Source organism: Lampris incognitus, chromosome 19 (assembly GCF_029633865.1).
Source record: "Lampris incognitus isolate fLamInc1 chromosome 19, fLamInc1.hap2, whole genome shotgun sequence".
Taxonomy (NCBI): domain Eukaryota; kingdom Metazoa; phylum Chordata; class Actinopteri; order Lampriformes; family Lampridae; genus Lampris; species Lampris incognitus.
In genome coordinates this window covers 8534043-8560224 of record NC_079229.1, presented here as the reverse complement: position 1 = coordinate 8560224, position 26182 = coordinate 8534043, and the positions used below count along the sequence as shown (strand labels likewise).

The window sequence follows — 26182 nt, the reverse complement described above, 5'->3', positions numbered from 1 at the left end:
TTTTTCTATCCCAATGGGGATCAAATGTCCCCATTTGGATAGAAAAACCAGAAAACCCCTACCTTGTGGGCACATTTTATGGGTCCCCATGAGGAAAATGGTCCAGTATAGTGTTAGGACTTGGGCAGGGATAGGTAACATGGTCCAGAAAGGTCCAGCGTGGGTGCAGGTCTTTGTTCCAACCAAGCAGTTACACACCTGATTCTATTGGTCAACCAATAGGCTTTGCTAAGGACCTTGATTTGTAGACTCAGGTGTGTAACTCCTTGGTTGGAACAAAGACCTGCACCCACACCGGCCCTTTCTGGACCATGTTGCCTATCCCTGGTTTAGGGTTAAGGTTGGAATTAGGATTAGGGTAAGGTTAAGGTAAGGGTTAAGGTTAGGCATGTAGTTGTGATGGTCAAGGTTAGGGTTAAGGGCTAGCGAATGAATGTAGTCAATGAGGGGATCCCCACAAGTTTCGGGGACATGGTGTGTGTGTTGTACCGTTTTGGCGTGCCAGGTCCCTTGCCATGGGTTCGGAAGGAAGCACTGCGGACAGGCGTGGTCGGACATTCTGTCTGCAAGTAACATACGAGACACAGAATACTCAACTCCTGTTGCACTCAGTAATGTTGGAGTATTGATCTAGTCTGGCAGACATTAACCGTTACACCGCGCTGCCTGTGAGGGACCATTTCCTGTTCATTTGTACCCGTGAGACTCAAACGACGATATAATCAATGGACTTGACCTGATTATTACATACAGCTTAGTCAGCTGTGTGACTCGCTGCACAAAGTCTTTAAAACAAAAAACCAACAAACCAAGAAAAGGTTGACACATCCAAGCTTGTGGTCTCTGTCTAGTTAGTTTATACTCTACTGCAGGACTTGTTCTGGTGCAGTGCCCAGACTGCCAGCAGCACAATGCCAGCAGTAGAGCCATACACCTCTCATACCACATCTATTCACACAGAGAGACAGAGAGACAGACAGACAGAGAGAGACAGAGAGAGAGACAGACAGACAGACAGACAGACAGACAGACAGACAGACAGACAGACAGACAGACAGACAGACAGAGAGACAGACAAAGACAGAGAGAGACAGGCAGAGAGAGACAGGCAGAGAGAGACAGACAGACAGACAGACAGACAGACAGACAGACAGACAGACAGACAGACAGACAGACAGACAGACAGACAGAGACAGATAGACAGAGAGAGAGAGCGAGACAGACAGACAGAGAGAGCGAGACAGACAGACAGAGAGAGACAGCTGGAGAGACAGACAGAGAGAGACAGATAGGCAGACAGACAGACAGACAGACAGCGACAGCTGGAGGCAGACAGACGGACAGACAGAGGGAAAGAGATAGACAGACAGACAGACAGAGTGAGACAGACAGACAGACAAGCAGACACTGACCGTGGGTGTTTTTGCTTTGTTGCTCTCCTCGGGGAGTCCAGCGATGCTCCTGCGGTTGGAGGAACTTCTGATTGGTCTCTGGGTGCCGTGTGACGCTAACCGATGAGACACAGCAGACACTGACAAGTCACGGACAGACAAAACAATACAAAGGCACGCACAAACACACATATGGATGCAGACGAGTCGACAGAAACAAGGGCGGATCCCAGAGAAGTCAGACTTTCATTCAGACATTTGACTGAACAGCCAAAATGTCAAGACAAACACCTGTTCCAGGGTTTTGGTTTACAAATCATATTCACACCTTAAAATAAGTGATGTCATCTCTTATCAAATGAATGGACAGTAATGACTGAAAGTCCCACAGTGAGCTGATTAAAACATAAGGACATCTGAGACCAGGTCCTCTAGATTTAATACTGATGTTCAGGTTTTTCAAAGTGGACATGTAGTGTTACTGGAAATGAGGGGTTTTTTTGGGGGGGGGGTTTCCCCCCTTTTCTCCCTATTTTGTACTTGGCCAATTACCCCACTCTTCCGAGCCGCCCTGGTCACTGCTCCACCCCCTCTGCCGATCCGGGGAGGGCTGCAGACTACCACATGCCTCCTCCGATACACGTGGAGTCGCCAGCCGCTTCTTTTCACCTGACAGTGAGGAGCTTCACCAGGGGGATGTAGCGCATGGGAGGATCACGCTATTCCCCCCAGTCCCCCCCCCAATAGGCGCCCCGACTGAACAGAGGAGGCGCTAGTGCTGCAACCAGGACACATAACCACATCCGGCTTCCCGCCCGCAGACACGGCCAATTGCGTCTGTAGGGACGCCCGACCAAGCCGGAGGAAACACGGTGATTCGAACCGGCGATCCCTGTGTTGGTAGGCAACGGAATAGACCGCCATGCTACCCGTATGCCCCTGGAAATTAAGTTTTCATGCTTACAACCTCACAAATCCTTGCCGAACGACAAAAAACAATGTGTAGATTTGCAACAAGAAACTCTTGAATTGATATAATTTGGCACACGGTTTAATTAATTATGGAGCCTGGTTTATTATTCATGCAGGCTGGTCAACCAGACATCTCCAGTACACCTGTGTTTGGAGGTAGGAGGCTATGCATAGGGATGTGTGGGTCGATAAGAGCAGAGAAGAATTAAAGCCACAATCCTGAAGGCTCATATGCAAAGAAATGTGCTCTTTGATACGTTCTAGAGTCGATGTACTGAGACGACGTCTGAGGCATGAATTTGCACGTTGTGATTTTGTAGCTGCTGGTTATGATGGTTACTGTCCGTTGGGACGTTCTCAGGACAAATGAGTGTTTATGTCTTCATCGTAGCGGCCAAACGAGGAAGAGGAAGGCAGGTAAGTGGTGAGTTTAAAAATGTGTGTAGTAGTTGAGGTTGTTGTGTCTAACAAGCAGATGTCACAGAACAAGCTGGTGGGGGTGTCCGGATGGCGTGGCGGTCTATTCCGTTGCCTACCAACACGGGGATCGCCGGTTCGAATCCCCGTGATACCTCCAGCTTGGTCGGGCGTCCCTACAGACACAATTGGCCGTGTCTGTGGGTGGGAAGCTGGATGTGGGTGTGTGTCCTAGTCGCTGCACTAGCGCCTCCTCTGGTAGGTCGGGGCACCTGTTCAGGGGGGAGGGGGAACTGGTGGAATAGCATGATCCACCCACGTGCTACGTCCCCCTGGCGAAACTCCTCACTGTCAGGGAAATAAGCAACTGGCGACTCCACATGTATCAGAGGAGACATGTGGTAGTCTGCAGCCCTCCCCGGATTGGCAGAGGAGGTGGAGCAGTGACTGGGATGGCTTGGAAGAGTGGGGTGATTGGCCAAGTACAATTGGGGAGAAAAAGGGGGGAAAGAAAGAACAAGCTGGTAGAAGACCCTCACCAACAGATGGAACAACATCAGAAACTAAACTATGGCTATGTTTAGTTTGTGTAGCGGTGATACAACAGCACAGTGACTACACGTACAGTAACGCTATCACCGCAGGTTCAAGTTCATATGAAACAATGATATTCAGGATTGCGGCTTTTAAGGATGAATAGAGTGCTAAGAAGCAAGGGCTCTAACATATTTTAGTCTGGTGGTTGAGGTTGGGGGGAACCCGTTGGAAGACATTATCACTGCTGTGACCTGACTGGGGGCTCAGAGGGTCCATGCCCACAGCCTATTTTGGGGTCCCCACCAGCAGGTTTTGAAAAGAAGAGAGAATGATCAGATCTGAATAAATCGACAACCTGTCTCACCTCTCTCTGGCGAGTGGAGGGCGGCCGAGGAGCTCGAGAGGCGCTTGCTGATTGGCTGATCCATTTGGGGCGGAGTCAGGAAGTCGTTGACTGATCAAAGACACAAACCACAAGTCAGTGACCGAACACACACACACACACACACACACACACACACACACACACACACACACACACAAAAGCCAGATAGTGGTGTATTTCTGGATGTGTTGGACCCTGATGAGGAAGAAACCATGTTTGTCACGGTAGGGACTTACGACTTGAACGTGAACACACACAGACACACAGACACAAACACACTGAATACACATGTTCAATAAACAACCGAGACACACAGGAACGACTGATCACATGACCAACGACGCACTCCCACTTCCCTCAGCTCATACGTGTGCTGAGGGGCGAGTCATGGCCCGGTGATTGTGAGGGAACAGTACAGAACGGAGACCTTCAGGAAGAGCTGCAGAGAGTCAGCATTTAACCCTCATAAATCACGTTCACACCAAACCATGACCATGAGCATGACGATGGCTCTTTACACTTAATGTCCATGAGCTGAATTGGTATGATGCAAACACAGATGAAAGTCTTTCTCAGCCTTTAAAGGATGAGAATATTTAATCGTCGATAGTTTGTTTCCACTGTAATGCCGTTTCCTCCTTTTATCTGGACTGATGTAGCAGAGATGTGTCCTCTTATTTAGCAGAGTTGCATCCTCTTATTTAGCAGAGATGTATCCTCTTATTTAGCAGAGATGTATCCTCTTATTTAGCAGAGATGTATCCTCTTATTTAGCAGAGATGTGTCCTCTTATTTAGCAGAGATGTGTCCTCTTATTTAGCAGAGATGTGTCCTCTTATGTAGCAGAGATGTGTCCTCTTACAGCCTTCACAGTGATCAATGATGGGCCCACTGCACTAACAGCCAATATATAAGCCTCTCTTCATATATTTATCCTATATCTGTATTATACAATAATACATATATTGTACATACATAGCTATATTAGAAGTCCTTTATGTAAAATATACCATATTTATCTCATTAGTACTGTAGACAGTATTGATTTTAACTTTTTCTTGGACATAAATAAACAGGACCAAAATTGGTTGAAATGCTGAAAACGCCCTGTTCAGGAACACTACCCCATGTTATCTATATTTCCAGAACATTAAGACGATTTTAGGGGCGTCCGGGTGGTGTGGCGGTCTATTTTGTTGCCTACCAACACGGGGATCGCCAGTTTGAATCCCCGTGTTACCTCCGGCTTGGTCGGGGGTCCCTACAGACACAACTGGCCGTGTCTGCGGGTGGGAAGCCGGATGTGGGTGTGTGTCCTGGTCGCTGCACTAGCACCTCCTCTGGTCGGTTGGGGCGCCTGCTTGGGCGGGGGGATAGTGTGATCCTCCCATGTGCTATGTCCCCCTGGTGAAAAGAAGCGGCTGGCGACTCCACATGTATCGGAGGAGGCATGTGGTAGTCAGCAGAGGGGGTGGAGCAGCGACCCAGACGGCTCAGAGGAGTGGGGTAATTAGCCAAGTACAATTGGGGAGAAACGGGGGGGGGGCAAAAAAAAATACAAATTTAGGTCATTTAACCATACTTGAACTCATAAACCAGCAATTTTAACAAATGAACTTCAACTAAACCACTATGGAGGGGGGACATGAGAGGGGGTGTTTGAACTGTACTGACATACAGTAAAGCAAAACATCAAATCATTGGTTCGAGACCGATTGGATGATTCTTTACCACACGTTTCGTCTCGGGCAGAGAGGGGAAGGTTGCACGAAAGCAGGCACGCTGCAAAAATGGGATTTCCACGATGGTTAAATGTGTATTGTAGGCCAGGAATAATCTGAAATGGCTGGCACCAACCCTGTGTGTGTGTGTGTGTGTGTGTATGTGTGCGTGTGTGTGCATGCGCATGTTTATCTATTCTAAGGGGGTCTATTAAAGTTCCCTGATTGCTGCAGGGAGGATGTCTAGTATGATAGATAATGTCTGTGTCTGTTTGTGTGTGTGTCTGTTTGCGTGTATATATTTGAGTGTATGTGTATCTGCGTATAGCCAACTGTGTGTATTTGTTTCAGTGTGTGCGCATGTGTGCTCCTGTGTGTGTGTTTATCTGAGTGTGTGCGTGTGTGTGTGTGTGTGTATTTGTGTGTGCGTGTGCACGCGCTGAACCCCCCTGCTGTGCTTGCATCACTAAACATGGCCGGTGGCCTGATGAACAGGAAGCACCGCAGCCCTTTGTGTTGTGGTTAGGGTGGGGTGTGGGACGGTGTCCATGCACAGCCCGGGCCTCTATTGATTGGTCACGTTAACACAATGTGAGCCACAGCACGATGGACGCTATGAAAACACAGACCAGTTCACCATTTGGCAGCTGATTCCATCCAACGAGGGGAACACAACTGTAAACACATTTCACGTTATTTGCAGTGGACACAGACAAGGGACCACATCCGAATCCACGATCTCTCTCGGTCTGTCTCTCTCGCTCCCTCGCTCCGTCTCACACATACACAAACACGAGCACGTCTGCACACACACTGCGGTGTCGATGCAGGGGGAGTTTACACACAGTACGCGCACATGTCCCCTGCACGACACTGCTATTAGTGTGAAACCACCACAAGGACGCCCACACGCATGCAAACGGGGGTGGGGGTGGGGGTGGGGATAAAGGCCATTGGTGTGGCAGAGGAATGGGTGTGGCACACAGAGAGTCACGTGGTCTGTACCGTTTCGGGACTGGCTGGCAGGTGAAGCAGCAGGAAGCTCATTGGGCTGAGCTGAGCCAATGGCATGGCGGGGCGGGGTCTTAGGGTTACCTGGGCAGCAGGTGTAGCAGAGCGGAAAAAGCAAAAGCGTTACACTCGTGCACACACACACACGCACGCCCACACATACACACACAAATACACACACACACACACACACACACACACACACACACACACACACACACACACACACACACACACAATGGCAGTGTCTCTGCCCTTTCATCCGATGTCGAGCTGTAAGATGAGACGCTGGTCTTTCTGCTGCAGTGAGCGGTCCTCCTCGGCGGGCTGACTCCAGACCAGCTCCCCCTGCCGCACAGCACACCGAGAGAGCAGACTCTCCTGAAAGGACCCTGATCTCGGGTCAACGCTAGGATTTGTCACGTGAATAATTGATGGCGTTATGAATGCACCGCAGAGTCTGACTAATGCCTCTGCTGTCACAGGGACGGCAGCAACCCTGTGGAAATACCCCGGTGCTGAAGATGAAGATGATGGGTTTAAGCTACGACGGACATGGAACACAGGGAGAGAGCGAGAGAGAGGGGGGGAGGGAGAGAGAGAGGGGCAGAATAGATAGAAAAGGAGAGAGGGAAAAATAGATGGAGACAACCAATGCACCGGAGAGGGGGGGGAGCGAGAGAGAGAGGGGAGGAGAGAGCAAGAGGGAGAGGGAAGGAGAGAGCGAGAGAGGAGAGGAGCGAGAGAGAGAGGGGAGGAGAGAGAGAGAGACGGGGAAGGAGAGAGAGAGAGGGAAGGAGAGGGGGGAAGGGGGAGAGACAGGGGGAAGGAGGGGGGAAGGAGAGAGAGAGAGGGAAGGAGAGAGCGAGTGAGAGGGAAGGAGCGAGAGAGAGGGAAAGAGAGAGGGGGGAAGGAGAGCGAGAGAGGGGGGAGGAGAGCGAGAGAGGAGAGGCACGAGAGAGAGAGGGGAGGAGAGAGAGAGAGACGGGGAAGGAGAGAGAGAGAGGGAAGGAGAGGGGGGAAGGAGAGCGAGAGAGGAATGAGGCTGAAGTGTTGGCTTCAAGGTGAGCTGCGTAACTCACTTCTCTCTGGGGAATCACACCCGTCGAGGCCTTGCTCACATAAAAACACTTTTCTGATACATTTACGCACACACACACACACACACACACACACACACACACACACACACACACACACACACATGCACGCGCATACAACATGCATAACTAAATACAAATATTCAAACATACACATAAATATATAAATGCAAACACATACACGAATACACAAACGCACTCACAGCCTCACAAAGACGTGCAAGCACAAATTCACACATAGCATACATAAAAGAATACAACCCCCCCCACACACACACACACACACACGCTAGTACACCCATGTGGACATATGTTGCACATACATGAATACAAATACACAACGCCCCCAAAACACAAACACAAGAAGATCCCATTCAGAGAAACACATCGGTGGCACATCAGTCGGCTAAACTGTTACCTGTGGGCGAGCTAACGTCACAACTCAGCAGTACACACAGCAAGCTACCGTAAACACACACGCTACAATGTATTGTGGTTGTTGTCGTCTCGCTGCGAGCTCGTTTTGTGTGTCCTCATGGCCCGTAAGGTGTGACAGGTCAGCCCCGGAATGAGCACGTCTCATTATGACACGATGGACGACACCGTCTGCCATGTATGTTTAGCATCGTAAACCAAGAACACACACACACACACACACACACACACACACACACACACACACACACACACACAGCCTCTCCCGACCTGATGAGGCTTTAAAGACAAAAGCGCTGCCCCCCCCTGCATTGCAGCCTCCACACCCTTTTTCCATCCACCGTCCTCTCCCTCTCTCCCTCACTCTCCCTCGCTCTCCCTCGCTCTCCCTCACTCAGTCCGTTCCCTCTGACTCAGTTATTTTCATTGTCTTCTATCAATCCCCCTTTCTGTTATCAATCAACCTCCATTTCTCTCTCTCTCTCTCCTCTGCCTCCTTCTTCTTGATTCTGCCTCATCGCAATCCCTCCCCGACATTATCCCAGCATCACCTCCGCCTTCGCTGACCTCTAACCTCCCCAGCCCCATATCTACCCCTACAACGCCTGATGCCTCATCTCAACTCCAATAACTGCCCCCCCCCCTAGCCCCAGCAACCATGGCCTCCCTAGATACACAATCCAAATGAATGCACCCTCTTCTCTCGCCCCACCGTTTGGTCCAATCTTCTCCTCTCCATCCAAACCCCACCCACCCCCAAAACACGAACATCTCCTCGCCTCCACCCCTCTGCGTGTGTGTGTGTGTGTGTGTGTGTGTATGTTTGTTTGGACTCACCCTCCACTCCATCCGGAGGTCCCTCCCAGGTCCAGCGCTTGGGCCTGCTCTCCAGGGAGTCCAGCGCCTCCACGGCTCCGTCTCCTCTTCTCTCGGATCCCCCTGTTCTCCGGCGGACAAGGGCCTCCAGCCTCTCCTGCTCATTCCGTTCCAAAACGGGGAAAAAGAGACACTCTCTTACTGAGCCGTCGCTACGGCGACGGATGCCCGGTGATGCGCTCGGAGACGGCTGCGCCATGGTTACCGCATGCAGCCAGAACAGCAGCAACCTCTCCCCACCGCAATCGCTCGCTCGCTCTCACTCTCTCTCTCTCTTGCTGTCACAGTTGCGCCCACTCGTTTCAATCATCTGGTATGTGCTCCCTCTGTTGCTCACTGCGAAATGAAGCCGCTCTTCTCTCTCGCTCGCTCTCCTTCCGTCAGCTGATCTCTCTAGGTAACACTGGTTCTCTCTCGCTCTCTCTCTCCTTCCGTCAGCTGATCTCTCTAGGTAACACTGGTTCTCTCTCGCTCTCTCTCTCCTTCTGTCAGCTGATCTCTCTAGGTAACACTGGTTCTCTCTTTCTTTCTGTCTACTGATCTCTCTAGGTAACACTGGTTCTCTCTCTTTCTCTGTCTCTCTCTCTACCTCTTAGTTCTTCACCCCACCCTCCCTAGTCTCCTCCCTCTCTCGCTCTCTCTCTCTCTCTCTCTCTGACTGAATCTATTTCAGACAGCAGTTTTCCAGACAGCAGGGGACCATATTCAACCCTCCCTTCCTCCACCTTAATGGATGACACCACACACACACAAGCACACACACGCACAAACAAACACACACACACACACACAAACTTACTTACACAAAGGCAGGCAAACACACACACACAAAGTCACAGGGGAGCCCGCCTGTATGTGGGCGGTGATCCAGGCTGCTTGTTTCATCTCAAATGCTGTTTTCTGTTTTCTTTTGTCCAGCTCTTCTTCCTTCTCTCTTCCTACCTTCCTCTCCCTCAGCTCCTTTCTTCCTCTCCTCCTTTCCTGCTCTGTGACCCGTGTTTTCTGGTGGGATTTAATCGCTTACAAGCTGGTACCGGCGGGGGGCGGGGGGTGGGGGACATGAGATGCAATATTTTTGTATGGGCTAGTTCATTTTCAATTTGATTGAATAGAGATAATTTGAAAAATGACTCAATGTTCAGTCTCAATGACTCCATGTGTATCGGAAGACGCATGTGGAAGTCCTCACCCTCCAAACACTGTAGCTGTCATGCAGTGGTGGGAACTGAATATTACAAATTCGAGGAACAGGAAGGGGAAAAAAAGGGAAAAAACATCTTTCCTATCTTAAATAATGTAAAGATCATTTTGTGTGCTAGCGCCTATACAAAAGGTTTGAATAAGAATGCATGACTTTGTTTTCGCAGTGGGTTCAAGGGGTCATGAGTCAAAAAGGAGAAGAGTGACTAGTACTTTCTCTCTCTCTCTTGCCCTATCCTTCTTTCTTTGTCCAACCCCTTCTCTCTCCTGATCTACAGCTTTCCCATTTTCCTCGCTTGTCATGACTCCAAATACTGGAAACACTTGATGTGTTGCTATCTTGCAGCGGGTTGAGCCCTCGGTGGGGTGGGGGCGCTGAAGGTGTATGCAGAGTCACACTAAATTACTGTGTGCAGTATGGGGATGGGGGGAGGAGGAGAAGAGGGGTGAGGGGCTGGAGCATGGTGGAGAATCAATAAAAGGAAGGCAGAATCGAAAGGGAGGAGTGAGAGAGAAATAAAGGGTGAGAGAGTGATAGACAGATAGAGAAAGAGGACTGACAGCCAGAAGGCAACAGCCATCCAAGGTGAGGGCCAGCTTCATCACCACAGCAAACAGAGACAAGACCACAACCAGGCCTCTCCAACTTCCAGCACAGACAAAATTCAACACTAAAAGAAAATACTAAAGCAGATAATTTCTCTCCATATAACATAGTATAGTTTTGCAAAGTATAAAATTGCATAGCATAGTTTTCAATAGTATAGTATAGTAATATATTAGCATAGTATAGTATCGCATAACATAGTATAGTAATATGTTAGCATAGTATATAGCATAGTATAACATGACATAGTAATATGTTAGTATTATGGCCCCAGTGCTGTGTGCATAGTATAGTATAGTACAGTAGAATAGAGTATGGTATGGTATAGTATAGCATAGCATAGTAATGTTAGCATAGTATAGTATAGCATAGTAATATGTTAGCATAGCATAATCAATTATTGGTATAGCCCAATATCACGATTACAAATGTGCCCCAGTGGGCTTTACAGCAACACAACATCCTGTCCTTAGACCCTCACATCAGATAAGGAACAACTCCCTAAAAAACCCTTTAACAGGGAGAAAAAATAGGAAGAAACCTCAGGAATACAATAGAGGAGGGAGCTCTCTCCCAAGACGGACAGACGTGCAATGGATGTTGTGTTAACACACATAGTAGCATAGCATAGCATAGCATAGCATAGTGTAGGATGCAGAACAGGTTGTGAAGCACTCAATTTAAAGGCAACTGATTGTAGGTCAAGGCAAAAAGATGAATTTTAAGTTTGGATTTAAAGGACTCAACAGACTTTGATTGTCTGATGGCAGCAGGCAGGTTATTCCACAAGAACAGGGCCCGATAGGAAAAGGCCCTGCCACCAGCTGACTTCTTTTTAACTTTGGGTACACACAGGAGCCCTGTATTTTGAGAGTGAAGAGCTCGAGGTGGAATGTACAGTTTAAGGAGATCAGACAGGTAAGATGGGGCAAGCCTATTTAAGATTCCATAAGTCAGCAGAAGCGCCTTGAATTCTGATCTAACATGTATAGGAAGCCAGTGAAGGGAGACAAGAATTGGTGTAATGTGGTCCAATTTTCTAGTTTGGTTAGGATTCTAGTTGCAATATTTTGAACCATCTGAAGACTTTTAGTACTAGCATGTGGCAGACCTGAAAACAGAACATTACAGTAGTCAGGTCTGGATGAAACAAATGCATGTATTAGAGTCTCTGCGTCAGCCATGGACAAGACCTAATTCTAGCCTTTTAAAAATGTGAAAAAAATGCATTCTTGGTGATTTCTTTAATGTGCTTATCAAAGGAAAGGCTGGGATCAAGTGTAACAAAGATTTTCGGCTGCCACACTTTGTGAAATCACAGAGTTGTTGATTGTTACTTGATCAAGTTGGTGCCTGTGTCTAGCAAGGCCAAAGACCAGCATCTCAATTTTATCCAAATTTAAAAACAGAAAATTTAGTGACATCCAATTTTCACAGCAGCCAAGCAGGCCTTTAGTCATTTGAGTATGATCACCAGCCCTTATAGGCACATACAGCTGAGTATCATCAGCATAGCAATGGAAATGTATTCCATGACTGCGTATAATTTGGCCAAGAGGTGAAATATAAAGAGAGAAAAGTAGAGGGCCAAGAACTGAGCCCTGAGGTACACCATATTTACCGTCCGAGAATTTTGATCCAATATTATTGTAGCAGACACAATGTGTTCTTCCAGTTAAGTAGTACTTAAGCCAAGAGAGAGAGCCAAGCCAGAGACACCAAAATTACAATTTATTCTGTCTAATAGGACACAGTGCACAATAGTGTCAAAGGCTGCACTGAGGTCCAGTAGTAGAAACACAGAAGTGGAAACAGAGTCCATAGTTAGTAGAAGATTGTTCAGCACTCTGGTCAGAGCCATTTCAGTGGAGTGACAGACCCTGAAAGCTGATTGAAAAGGTTGATATGGGTCGAAAGTTGTTGAAACACAACTCTCTCTAGTACTCTAGAAAAGAATGGAAGATTAGAGACTGGTCAATAGTTCTTGAGACCCTGGATCGGGGTTTGTTTTTTTTAAGTAGAGGTTTAACCACGGCTGTCTTAAAACTGCTGGGAACAGTGCCAGTAGTAGGTGATAAATTAACAATGTCTAACATTGTAGGTTCCAGGAAAGGCCAGAGGTGTTTAAAAAATTTTGCGGGTCAAGGGTCAAGTAAGCAAGTAGTCTGACACAAGCTTAGTCAAAGTATCAAGAGAGATAGTCTCAAAAGCTGTAATAACAGGTACTATCAGTAACTCATTGTATAGATATGAATTTGGTAAGACAGGATCTGCAGGAGTAGCTGGAGTTGAAGAACTAATTTTGTTTATGATCTCATCAATCTTATTGCAGAAAAAGTCTAGAAACTCATGGGCCGTGAATGGTGAGCGGCTAATAGATGGCTGCTTTTTAGTAAGTTTAGCTACAGTCTCAAAGAGAAATCTGGGGTTATGTTTATTAATATTGATTAAGCAAGAGAGATACGCTGCTTTTGCGGCAGATAAAGCATGCTTGTATTTCCATACACACACGTCAAGAAGGTAAAACCTTCCAATTTTGATTTTCGCCATTTACGTTCCAGTCTCCTGCAGACCCTGTTAAGAGCATGTGTCTCGTTGCTAAACCGGGGTGTAGGCCTCTTTAGTCGCCTCGCTCTGGTAGTGGGAGGTGCAACTGAATCGAGGAGGCTACAGAGGGCAACATTTAAGTCACTAGTGAAATTTTCAACATAGTCAGTCAGTATAGAGAAACAAGCCAAGAATTCAGGCAGCTGCTGGCCAAATGCAGCTACGGTGGATAGACCAATAATGTGGTGAGTGGCAATTACATCTGTGCTTACATTAACTGGACAGGCCAATAATGCTTCAAATTTAATGAGAAAATGATTTGATGCAGCAGATGTGGTTGGCAAGACATTCAGATCAGAAACAGCTATCCATTTAGATAAAACCAAAACAAGGGTGTTAGCACTGCAATGAGTCGACTTTTGAATCACCAAAAATTAGAACCTCATCAGAATTAGTAACAAGACCTGAGACAAATTCTCCAAATTCTTCAAGAAATAGTGAGTAAGAGCCAGGAGGTCAATAGAGTATCACAATCTGGACCAAGCCGAGTCTATTCATGGCTGAGGAAGATGGACCAAGAATAAGAGCCTCAAAAGATTGGAATTTAGATTCAAGTGTAGAAGTCAGATTGAATATAGAGTTAAGGCAACACCCCCACCTTGTTTATTTGCATAAGCTACATGGGCATAAATATAGTTGGGTGGGGATGATTCATTTAAGGAAAGGGAAACATTTGGTTTCAGTCATGTTTCACATAACCCAATCATGTCAAAACTATGTTCAAGAATCAGATCATTTATCAGTAAGGCTTTGGTAGACAATGATCTGATGTTTATGAAACCCAATTTAAGCATCGTGTGGAAGTGATCAGTAGTAGGCAGAACTTTACAGCTACAAATAGGTGAAATAACACTTTTGATAACATTAGATGTTTGGTTCTGTAGTGTATTAGGTACTTCATTGCACATTTCACCACCACCAGTGGTAGGAATGATTATTAGATTGTTGATTCACCACCACCAGTGGTAGGAATGATTATTAGATTTTTGATTTACACATTTAGAAGAGGAGCGCTTGGGAGCAATACAGCAGGGTAGGGAGACGGTCTCAATGTTATAGACCAAGCTGTCAATCTATACTGAAAAAATTCCTGACTAAACATATCAATTAAACTAGTTGACTCCACATCCGCACTATACCTAGCAGGCTTTCTAATCACCTGCAACCTGCTGTCCCTAAGTCCCTAATAATAAAAATAATAATAATAAAAAGTCCCTAGTGTCAAACTAAACGTAAACAGCTATCTATATTGCTAGACAAAAGAACGGCGCCATCCCCAGTAGGGTAAATGCCATCGGCTTTCAGCAAGTAAGGGCGGCCCCAGAAAGAAGGCCAGTTATCAACAAAGCCGAATCCCTGCTCATTACAGTAACGAGCCAGCCAGTGGTTCGCTGAGGTAAGCCTACTGTACAGCTCATCATTACCCCTCACAGGTAAGAGACCAGAGACAGTTAACCAATGCAAATACATCTTTCTGGCAAACTCAAGCATTCTGACTAGGGTGGCTTTTGTTATCGCTGATTTCTTCATCCTATCATTACTGGTGCCAACATGAATAACAATGTTGCTGAAAGTAGTGGTGCTGTGTGCCTGGGTTCCCTGATTCGCCCTCCATAATGCCAGCACCCTAAGATTGTCCTCTATGTCAGAGACTCTGGCCCAAGGTAAACAGTGAACCAAGGCTGGCAAAGCCAATCTGATATTGCAGGTAATGGAGTCTCCTATCACTAGCATGCATTGCTTTGCTCTGTTGGCGGGAGAGGCACGCTGGCTGGTAGGACTACCAACTGGGCTGGTGAGGGGCAAAAACCAGTTTGCAGTCGGGAGAGGTGACTGCAGACCAGGCCACATGACCCGTGGCTTGCTCTTGCGAGCATTCCCATGGGGGGAGGGGGAAGAGGGGGGGGCATAATCTTCCCATGCGCTACGTCCTTCTGGTCAAACTTCTCACTGTCAGGTGAAAAGAAGTGGCAGGCAACTCCACATGTATTGGAGGAGGCATGTGGTAGTCTGCAGCCCTCCCCGGCTTGGCAGATGGGGTGGGGCAGCAACTGGGATGGCTCAGAAAATAGGGTAATTGCCCAAGTGCAACTGGGGGAAAAGGGGGAAATCAAAAAAGAAAAGGAAAAAAAACACGATTTGCGGAACTGAAATTAAGGTGTTTCTCCAACACTAAAGTAAGACACTGTCTCAGGTTTCTGTGGCCTCCTGATGGAAATGTAATCCTTTTCATCTGATTTCTTTCCTAGTTTGACATAAAGTCTCTGTCTTGTCTTTCAGAAGGTTTCATCAGATATGAAGGTGTGCAAGACTAAAACTCCAATGGCTCAGAGAGCTCTGATGGTGAAGATTATGCTCAGCAGTGGCTAATACCTTCACCTCCTCCTGTGAGGCATCCTTCTCCACCAGTCTCCAGCTCAGACACTGAGGATGAGGAAGAAGAAGAGGAGAGGGCCTTGCTCCCTTCTAGTCCGACTCCTGGGCCCAGCTGGGGCTTTCAGCTTCAACTTTCATGGAGCTCCCTACAGAGGCTCAGGGAGGAAGAGGACCACTTGTGGTGGTCCAGATATGGACCAAGACCCAGCAGGAGGTCTCCTTCTCCACCAATTATCAGTAGTTCAGACAGTGAGGAGGAAGAAGTAGAAAACTGGACTTGCCCACTGGAAACTGAGGAGGAAGGACAGGAGAAGGAGGCGGTATGGTGCTCCCTAAAGAGGTGCCGGGAGGAGGAGGAGGAAGAGAAGCAGTTGTGGTGCTCCATGTACAGACCAAGACCCAGCAGGAGGTCTCCTCCACCAATTAATTCAGACAGCGAGGAGGAAGAAGAGCAGACATGGTGCCCCTGCTGCAGGGCGTTAGCCAGCAAAAGGCACAGAGTCTGAATCAAAAGAATGATGCGTACTGCCATTGAAGTAGTTGTTGAGGGTTTTTTTTTCTGATATTATGCTTGCCTCGCTTATTTAACAAATTGCTGTACACTCTGTTGTTGATTTATTTTACCATATCTGATCTACAGTGTGGAGGTATGGGGTAACACCTACAAAACCAACTTACAACAGGCTAGTTAATAATGTAGGATATCGTGACCATACCAACAAGCTATTTTTAAAGTCAAGTGCCTTGAAGTTCATGGATTTAGTAGAACTTAACATGGCACAAATAATGTTCAAAGCAAGAAACAATCTACTACCGAGTAATATACAAAAAATATTCTCAGCTAGAGAAAGGGAATATGATTTGAGAGGGAAATCAAACTTCAAGAAATGATGTGTTGGTACAACTTTGAAGAGCATGGGCATTTCAATCTGTGGGGTAAAATTGTGGAACAGTCTGAGCATGGAGCTCAAAGTACAAACATTGTGCTGTTCAAGAAGAAGTACAAAGGACTGATTATCAAGAGATATAGGGACGATGAAGAGTTGTGTTAACTGTCTAAGTTTTACTTATCTCTTAACATTTCTTATTACTTTTTTTTTCATTTTCCTTTCTATGACACCAAGTGGATATTTGGGTTGTACGCAGATTTGAGATCTGTTGTATCCAGATGAACTGATGCTATTCTCTGAAGTTTTTTTCCCCCCTCATTTTTAAATTCATTTAGAGCTGATTGAAATGAGTCTAATATAAATCTAGCTCCCGTAATCTTAAATTCTTTCATAAGTAGACTAATGCATGCCATGATAAGATTAATGAGTTCTTTAACCTTAACTTAAATATCTTGTTCCGTCTACAGCTGATGACTGATACATGAAGAAACTTCATGTCAAATGCCAACTTTTATGTATCTTGTATCTTCTGACATTGTTTATTTTTTGGCGGGGGGGAGGGGTTCTCCCTTTTTCTCCCCAATTGTATCTGGCCAATTATCTGGCCAATTACCCCCCTATATATATTATACTATATAAAATAGCATACTACAGTATAGTATACTACATAGTACTATACTATATAGTATACTGTACTATACTATAATATAGTATAATATAGTATGGCAATATAGTAGCATAGTAGGGTATAGTGCTATAGTACTATACTATGCTATAGCATAGTATACTATAGTATAGCATAGTATAGTATATTGTATAAACTGCCCAGTTAAGTTCAAAGAAAGCTTCTACTGTAGCTTTAGTAAAACTCTTGTGATTATCTATCAAATATTTTGACATAGAATGATTTATATAACTAATTTAAATGTAAATGTAAATTTGAATTATCCCAACCAAACAAGGTTTCATTAGCTGGATCATTTAGTATGACAAGAGTAAATTATGCCCAGGGGTCAAAGAAAAAAGAAAACCACATGAAGAGTTCACATAAGAATTAACATTATCTAAACCCTGTATCACCTAGCATGCTAATGAGCTAGCCAGAGGTTATTCTAATTTCCAACATAAGTAAATAAGCAAGAGGGTTCACAGGAAAATATATCACACATTATACCCTGATACTAGGTTCAGACAAGCAGAATACACACATATACGCAAATAAAAAGCATAGAATCTCTAAATTCTTTATGAAAACACAATAAAAGGGAAAATGTCTTATTCATCCATTTAGCCCATTGTCCATAACCTAATTTACCGCTATCAAACAATATATGCCTAATCTTTTCTAAAACTTATGCAGCCTTATATTTTCTATATCAAGTGCTATTTCTTCTCTTTCCTGGGAAACAGATTTTATTGTGTGGCTTGGGCCATTGTGCGCTCATGGGCATTTGTAAAATTTCAAACCAAAATACAAATCAATGCTAGTGGGTAGATGGCGGCATGAATTCAAGTTTGCGTGGGCCTCACCCAGTACCGTCCATGCAGCGTCTTTGTCCACGTCTGCGTCTAAGTTTGTCTTCGTTTGATAGCTGGGAAAGCTGGCGCTGGGTCGGCTGGGAGAGCTTGGTCTGCTGCGTCCTGTGGGCCCAGGGACCACAGCCCTGCCTGGAGCTGTGCCCGAAGAGGTAACACCGAGGGCGGTCTGACAGGACGCAGAAGCGGGGCAAGCTAAGCTAACTGCTAGCCCATGTAGACCGGCAGTTTCGACAGTCATCCTGGCTGGTGTTCGTTCTCCTGGACAGTGATTTTTTTTTTTTTTACATATATGCGTTAGTTTGTATGTGTTCTTGCAGTTCTTGTATATGTGTTTTTGTCTTTATGTTGCACTGCTGTGGGCTGGCAGTGTTTCTGATTCTGTAACTCCCTGCCTTCCCCTCTTGTCACACAGACTGTATACGACAGACCGCCTGTCTGCAGAGCTGTGCCTACAGGATATCTATCAGCCGTGAAAAGAGAAAATGGTCAGGTGTTGTATTTTTCACTTCCTCTTCCCTGAAAATCCGCTTCCCTTTCCAATAAATTCCCCTAGTTGCATCCCATTGGTTGGATTTTGATGACGTAGCGGAAGCAGGGATTTTGACAGTTATGTCCCGCCTTCATGTCCCAATTCAACTAAATATATATACATCAAGGTGTAGAAGAAAAACACTACCAAAAAGCTGTTTCAGCATTACTTCAAAAGATCCCCTGAGGGCCTGCTACTGCTGCACACACACACACATTGACTACAAACAGACAAAAAATACATCATAGCTAAAAATACACCATAAACACACACACACACACACACACAGATGAAAAACACCACGAAGTCTTTATGAATCCCCTAAACAACCTCCAATCGTTTTTCCGTGTACATCGAGTAACAGTTCCAGTAAACCGCACATGATACCCCCAGCGATGATGTCATCATCCAGCAGACCCCCACTCCCCCTTCCCCCACCCCATCCTCAGGAGACCAGCCCATCATTATGTCATTGAAACATGCATATGAGTGTGAGCAGGAGAACAGGGAGGGGGAGGGGAGAAAATCCTTAGCATGCAAAGGCAGACTTCAATACCATAAATACGCTGAGACACCCCCCCCCCGCAAGAGGGGACTAGATGGAAACCTCCAGAGGTCAAGTCTCTTTGGATCGCAATGTCCCTCACACAGAGGGCTTATTAACCCTTGATCTATGGTTTAGCGATTACAACACTAAATCCAACAGTGCCTTGTAAAGACTTAACAAAGACAAATGGTAGCTTCAATACTGAGGGCTGTGGGGTTTATGTCTGAACTACCGCCCCCCCCTTTCCTCCCCCAATTGTATTTTTTTTTTTGGCCAATTTACCCCTATTCCGAGCTGTCCCGGTCGCTGCTCCACCCCCTCTACCGAGCCAGGGAGGGCTGCAGAATACCACATGTCTATTCTGTTGCCTACCAAAATGGGGATCTCCGGTTCTAATCCCCGTGTTACATCCACCTTGGTCGGGCGACCCTACACATACAATTGGCTGTGTCTGCGGGTGGGAAGCCGGATGTGGGTATGTGTCCTGGTCGCTGCACTAGCGCCTCCTCTGGTTGGTCGGGGTGTCTGTTCAGGGGGGAGGGGGACATGGGGGGAATAGCGTGATTCTCCCATGTGCTACGTCCCCCTGAAGAAACTCCTCACTGTCAGGTGAAAAGAAGCGGCTGGCGACTCCACATGTATGGGAGGAGGCATGTGGTAGTCTGCAGCCCTCCCCGGATCGGCAGAGGGGGTGGAGCAGCGACCGGGGTGGCTCGGAAGAGTGGGGGTAATTGTCCGGATACAATTGGGGAGAAAAAAAGGGGAAAGAAATAGAGACGAGTTGACAAGAGCTACTTACTTTTAGGAAACTTTAGGCCTCAAGTCGGCAGAAAACTTTTCTACATCATTAACTTGTGTTTTTTTTTCTATTCAACTTTTTTGATTCATAATTTTGAAAAGGCCATCATGAAAAGGCTTGAGGGGGAAAACAGCCACTGAGGAGAGCAGGAAGGGGGCGGGCGGGAATAACCTCTGACCTTCTCCACCCCGTGCTGCAGTCTCCTCTTGTCCTCGGCAGCGGCCCGGCGGAGGTTCTCCTTCCTCCTCTGTTCCTCCATCCTCCTCCCTCGCTCCTCGGCACAGCGCTCCAGATACTGCTGTGCCCGACGCTCCTTATCGCGCAGCTGGTCCGACAGCTCTGCGCGCACACACACACACACACACACACACACACACACACGGTTTACTACTGCACCCCTATACAGAAACATGAGCATGCAAAGATAGCACACACGCACATGCACATACATGTGCATGTATATGTACACACATACACAAACGTATAAAATGACTGTCTTTCAGAATTAAAGTACATATACTATATGTATATATGTGTGTGTGTGTGTGTGAGAGAGAGAGAGAGAGAGAGAGACAGAGAGACAGACAGACAGACAGACAGAGAGAGAGAGAGAGAGAGAGCGATGCCAGTGACAGATGAGAAACCAGACCCTCACACACAGCCCCACCAGCTGGAGTTACTCGTACCCTGTGTCTTCTCTCTCTCCTCCCTCCTCTGCTTTGTTAACTGGACACGGTCCAACCGTGGAGATCCTAGCAAGCGGAATAAGAAGAAAAGCGGCAAACAATAGAAAGTCCAGTCAAGCCAGATTTATTTGTACAACCTGAATCACATCAAAGTCCCCGAGGCCTTTACAATTTACAATCACGATTACATTCTGTGCAATGTATGAGACCACTGAAGTGGATAAGTAAAAACTCCCAAGGAAAAGATAGATAGATAGATAGATAGATAGATAGATAGATAGATAGATAGATAGATAGATAGACAGATAGACAGATAGATAGATAGATAGATAGATAGATAGATAGATAGATAGATAGATAGATAGATAGATAGATAGATAGATAGATAGATAGATAGATAGAAAGATAGATAGCTTCTTCCCCATCTCCTCTATATTCAGACTTATAGCATGACAAAGGCGTGCATCCTCCCCCCCTTTTTTTCTACCCAATTGCATCCAGCCAATTACTCCCACTCTTCTGAGCCATCCCGGTCGCTGCTGCACCCCCTCTGCAAATCCAGGGAGGGCTGCAGACCACCACATGCCTCCTCCGATACATGTGGAGTCGCCAGCCGCTTCTTTTCACCTGACAGTGAGGAGTTTCAGCAGGGGGACGTAGCGCATGGAAGGATCACGCTATTCCCCCAGTTCCCCCTCCCCCCTGAACAGGAGCCCCGACTGACCAGAGGAGGCGCTAGTGCAGCGACCAGGACACATACCCACATCCGGCTTCCAACCGGCAGACACGGCCAGTTGTGTCAGTAGGGACGCCCAACCAAGCCGGAGGTAACACGGGGACTCGCACCGGCGATCCCCATGCTGGTAGGCAACGGAATAGACCGCCACGCTTCCCGGACGCCCAATAAAGACGTACATTAAATGGAAATGATGTCTGTTCTTGTGTGTGTATTTGGCCTGAAAGTTACGGTCAATATAACATATTCCTTTTTGAGCAAATATACTCCATGCTCTATGATTGCTTATGGCATGAAACAGGCTTGTACTGTCGCATAAAGAATTTACTCGACTCACTGGATTATACTCCATCAGTGCTCCAATTGAGTGACCAGTTATGGGGGGGGTTGTTAAAACGCTAAAAATATGCTGTCTTTTGAAAGGTCTTTTGGCTCAATGCAATCATTTTGTAAGTCTGGGAGGAGAGGTGAATATCAGCGTATTTACTCTTCAATGTAAGACAGTATGAATGAATGAACGAACGAATGAATGAATGAATGAATGCCCCTTGCACCAGTAGAGTGCCTGACTCCAGCGAGACTTTTAATTCGCCCATCTTTTCAAGTGCAGATTGTAACATATGATCCAAAATATTCCCCTTCAAATGCGAAATAAATAGAAAATAATATTTCTATGTATTTCTATTGAAATTTCTACAAGGGGCCTTATGGGAGGTCCCTGCTAGTGTTGTGTGTGCCGAACATCACACACATTAGCAGCATTAGCTAGCTAGCTAACGCGGTTCTGGGAGTTTCTGAGCATTCTCTGACAAGTAACGTTAGCATAACGTTATAGCCAACGTCAAAACAGCATCAGCTAGCTAGATAACGTTAACTAGCTAATTTAGAGCAACAAAAAAAAAGCATCGACTGAGGTCACAACTCTGTTCATTCGTAGTTATAACATTGCAGCAATATCGGGGGAGAAATAATTATTTTTACATGATGCGATATCAATACTTACGTAAACTATTTACCGGAGCTTCTTTCACAATTCCCACGTTCGGTTAGCTAACTTTAGCCGTTACCCGGGAGACCGAGCAGAGGGCTGTACCTGTACCCGCTCGTGACGTGACTGTGCTGCCCAGAAGGATTCTGATTGGTCAGCATTTGCGGTCCAGAGAGCCCGATCTGACTGTGACCCCACAGGCAGAACAGAGGTACCGGTGGTGCGACATAGAGACAGGCACGGTTCACAGATTTGCTGCTACACGCTAAAGAAGAACCGCTACAATATGCCCCAAAAATAATTGATAATTTATTGCCATTATTCTTATTACGACCATAATACTGTAACGTGCATGGATAAGAAGACACGCTGGCCGCCGGCTCGCGGGTGTGACCCTTTAATCGAGCGGTTAGCGATGCCTCCTGCGATGCGGGCGATACGGGTTTGCGTCCCGGCCGTGGCACTTCCTGTGGTTGCGTTGTCCCCCGAATTCGCTACAATACTATGACACCCCCCCCCCGGCTTAATCTTTCCATTCTTCTCTTGTTCGTTATGGGAGGTCCAGACCGCCCCCCGACCCCCCCCTCTCAATTCGAGCCCTGTCCTCCGTCAAACTGCTGTAAAGTTTTGCCTTTCCAATCACGTGCCAGTTTCAATTAATTTCTCCCATGCAACTTCCCGATAAACCTACATCCGTGATCTCAATTATGGGATGCATTTTTGAGGACGTAGAGAGGAGCAGGCATCCGTCACAAAAGGAGAAGAGAAGAATTCGTAAGATGTTGCCACATATGCTGGTACCGGTATACCCCCCCCGACCAAGGAACAGCATTGCCAGTCTTGGCAGATCATTCCGGCTTGACGTCATTATACTGACGTGGCGTCTATATTACCGCTGTTGGACGTCCTAAAATTCTGACGTAAAAGGGAAACGGATCACAGGCTGGGATTGCAAGCTCACCTGCTGGGCTGCTGTTATTGGATGAGGGCCGAGAAGGAGACGCATGCCTATTGGTCAGGAGGTGTTCTGTGGGCGGGGTCATCACTGCAATTGGGAGGGTCAAATGTAATTCATGCAAATGCAGCAAAATGCAAATATACCAAAACTCATGAAAGCTAACTGAAAAAAATACATGCCTGAGCAAATAAATACACGTGCGCGCACGCGCGCGCACACGCACACGCACCACCAGCTCTGTTCATGTTCTTTCTTTCAGCTCCGTCAATCTTCTGTCAGTCAACAAATCGCTGTTCGGGTCAAATGTCAGTATAAGCTATTGGACCCCTTGAGTGTAATCTTCAACCCATCGCTGTTTTTCCTTTAGTGTTCTGCCCCAATGACATGAAATATCACACACACACACACACACACACACACAGCGTCTCACTCGACCTCCATCGATTAATGTCCATCTATAGACAGCGGAGCAATGTTCTCTGACATAGTATGCAGACTCGGTGCATACTAGAGGCACGAGCCAACACGCGCCTGCGCGCACACACACACACACACGCACGCACACACCTAAATTACACACACAAATATATGCAAAACCGAGTCAAGCCCGATGTGTCCCACGGTTACTTTCCCACACCATCGCGTCACTGGTGATCATGTATGCTGACGTAGGCTACATGATCACTTACCCAGGGTGCTCGTTGGTCAATTAACCTATCGACTGATGTACAATTGTGCGAGTGTGTTAAGACATGACTCGTTTATATATATATATATATATATATATATATATATATGTATAGAAAGCGTTGTTTATGGGAGAAAGACAAAAAAGTGAGCATAGGGTCTCACCTGTCACCTGAGAGTGTGTCGGGGCGATAGTGGTCATCCTGCTGTCACCCTGTGCGGCACTGACCCGGTTCAAAACCTCTGCACACCGACGGTACCGTAAAACGACTGCGGCAAGGAGGGATGAGAATATGCCAGCTATATACAGAGCTTATGCCAAGGAGAGAGAGAGAGAGAGAGAGAGAGAGAGAGAGAGAGAGAGAGAGAGAGAGAGAGAGAGAGAGAGAGAGAGAGAGAGAGAGAGAGAGAGAGAGAGAGAGAGAGAGAGAGAGAGAGAGAGAGAGAGAGAGAGAGAGAGAGAACAGAAAAAATCTGTTCGAGTGCCTGCAAGCGGATCAGGGGCTCAGCACATCAGTTGGGCAACTTTTCGAATTCTGGAATAATTCCTAAAAAAAATGAATAAACAAACAAACAAGCAAGCAAGCATACATACAAACAAACCAAAAATGAATATATAAATAAATAAATAGAACGGGGGTGCATGGGGTCCCGCTGCAACGCATGCACCACAGACGCGCCCAGCGGCGGTATGACGTCATCATCCACACGCCGGAATGTACGACGGGTCGGTGCCGCTTAGCGCGCGCGCGCACACACACACGCGTACGCACGCGCACACGTGAGCAGCGAGGGCTCTCCCCCGCAGAAGTAAACTCACATTATTGTCCTACGGCGACGCTACAAATAGCACCGAGCGTTTCGGCGGAAGTCTCACGCCGTGATAATCACCGACCGCGGAGACGAGGCTGCAAAATGAGCTCGTCCCAGCGGTTGTTGTTTTTTTTTTTGTGGCACAAACCTGTCAGACCGATCCTAGCCATTTAATATCACTCATCAACCACCCCAATTATCTAGAGAGCGAGCCTATTAACGTGCTGTTGGTGTGCGTGGGTTACTGTTCAGATCAGATCTCCCCACGTCCAGCTTTCCTCTGCATGGGAAACTACGTTATGGGGGACATCTGTGCGATGGACTCCGGCCAGGGGCTGCCGAAGTTACCTCTGTGACGTCAATCCATTACGCTCGCGCCCATTCATTGTCGTTCATGTTTGGCAGTTTTTTTCACGGGCACGCACCGCGGAGGCATACGTGACACACGCCAGTGCCGCCACATGTTTTGCCTCCATCTCTGCGGCCCTTCGCAGATAAGCCGCCATTATCTGTGCTGTCGATATTAACTTGCGGCCAAAGTTGAACTAAAAGGTCGTGACACGCAAGCAAAGCGCGTTTTGACAGGCGTTCTCCCGAACTCCAGGGACGACGGACGGATTTCGAGCAGCCCATTTAACTCGATGTCGCCACCTTGTGGCCGACACCAGAACAGCGCGTCACGGGGAGACAAGGACACGAACCCCAAATAAATGGAGTTAAGATTCTTTATTAGAAAGCCCTACATCCAGCCTTCATACATCATAGAACATTTTAACATTTTTAATTAGCTCAGCATTATAACAATAACATCACCGGGCTCCCTCTGTGGTCGAGAGAGAGAGAGAGAGAGAGAGAGAGAGGAGGAGAGAGAGGAGAGAGAGGAGAGAGAGAGAGAGAGAGAGAGAGAGAGAGAGAGAGAGAGAGAGAGGATGATCAGACAGAACACTGCTGTGTCTCGACCAGAATGAGCCGCTATAAAACAGAATGTAATATCAAAACAAAAGACACAAAGTAGGGAAACAACTGAAAAATACATAGACTCTTCTGTATAGAGGGGGAATGGGCCTGCCTTCATCTGACAAAGGTTAAATCCAGAACAACCTGGGGGGTGGGGGCCTGTCATTAAACTGATATCGCCTTAGTGTGAGGAGACACAAAGCATTTCAAAAAGAAATGGAAGCATCTTGAGCTGCGTCGTCTCCCATTAACCATAACTAACATGTAAACCCATTTAAAAAATAAAAATAAATAATTAACTAGATGTGAAGCGTGTTACCGACTCACTGGAGCTACAATGATAACACTGCCAGACAAAAGCGCATCATGGTTTATCTTTTTATTGGCGAATCCAGAGATTATGTACTTATCACTAAAT

General features: G+C 46.7%; 2 protein-coding genes across 2 annotated transcripts in view; both read right to left on the bottom strand.

Moving 5' to 3' along the window:
- The window catches only part of map7d2b (MAP7 domain containing 2b), a 41966-nt gene extending 18574 nt beyond the window's left edge, over positions 1-23392 (bottom strand). The window contains exons 1-7 of the mRNA XM_056299882.1: positions 23311-23392; positions 20118-20278; positions 8807-8942; positions 6345-6518; positions 3682-3771; positions 1413-1507; positions 490-563 (exon numbers count right to left, since the gene is read on the bottom strand). Coding sequence (XP_056155857.1) covers positions 490-563; positions 1413-1507; positions 3682-3771; positions 6345-6518; positions 8807-8942; positions 20118-20278; positions 23311-23392 — 812 coding nt within the window. The remainder of the gene's footprint in view (positions 1-489; positions 564-1412; positions 1508-3681; positions 3772-6344; positions 6519-8806; positions 8943-20117; positions 20279-23310) is intronic.
- A 1807-nt stretch (positions 23393-25199) lies between these two features.
- The window catches only part of eif1axb (eukaryotic translation initiation factor 1A X-linked b), an 8067-nt gene continuing 7084 nt past the window's right edge, over positions 25200-26182 (bottom strand). The window contains exon 7 of the mRNA XM_056299881.1: positions 25200-25352. Within this exon, the coding sequence (XP_056155856.1) occupies positions 25200-25352 (153 nt within the window). The remainder of the gene's footprint in view (positions 25353-26182) is intronic.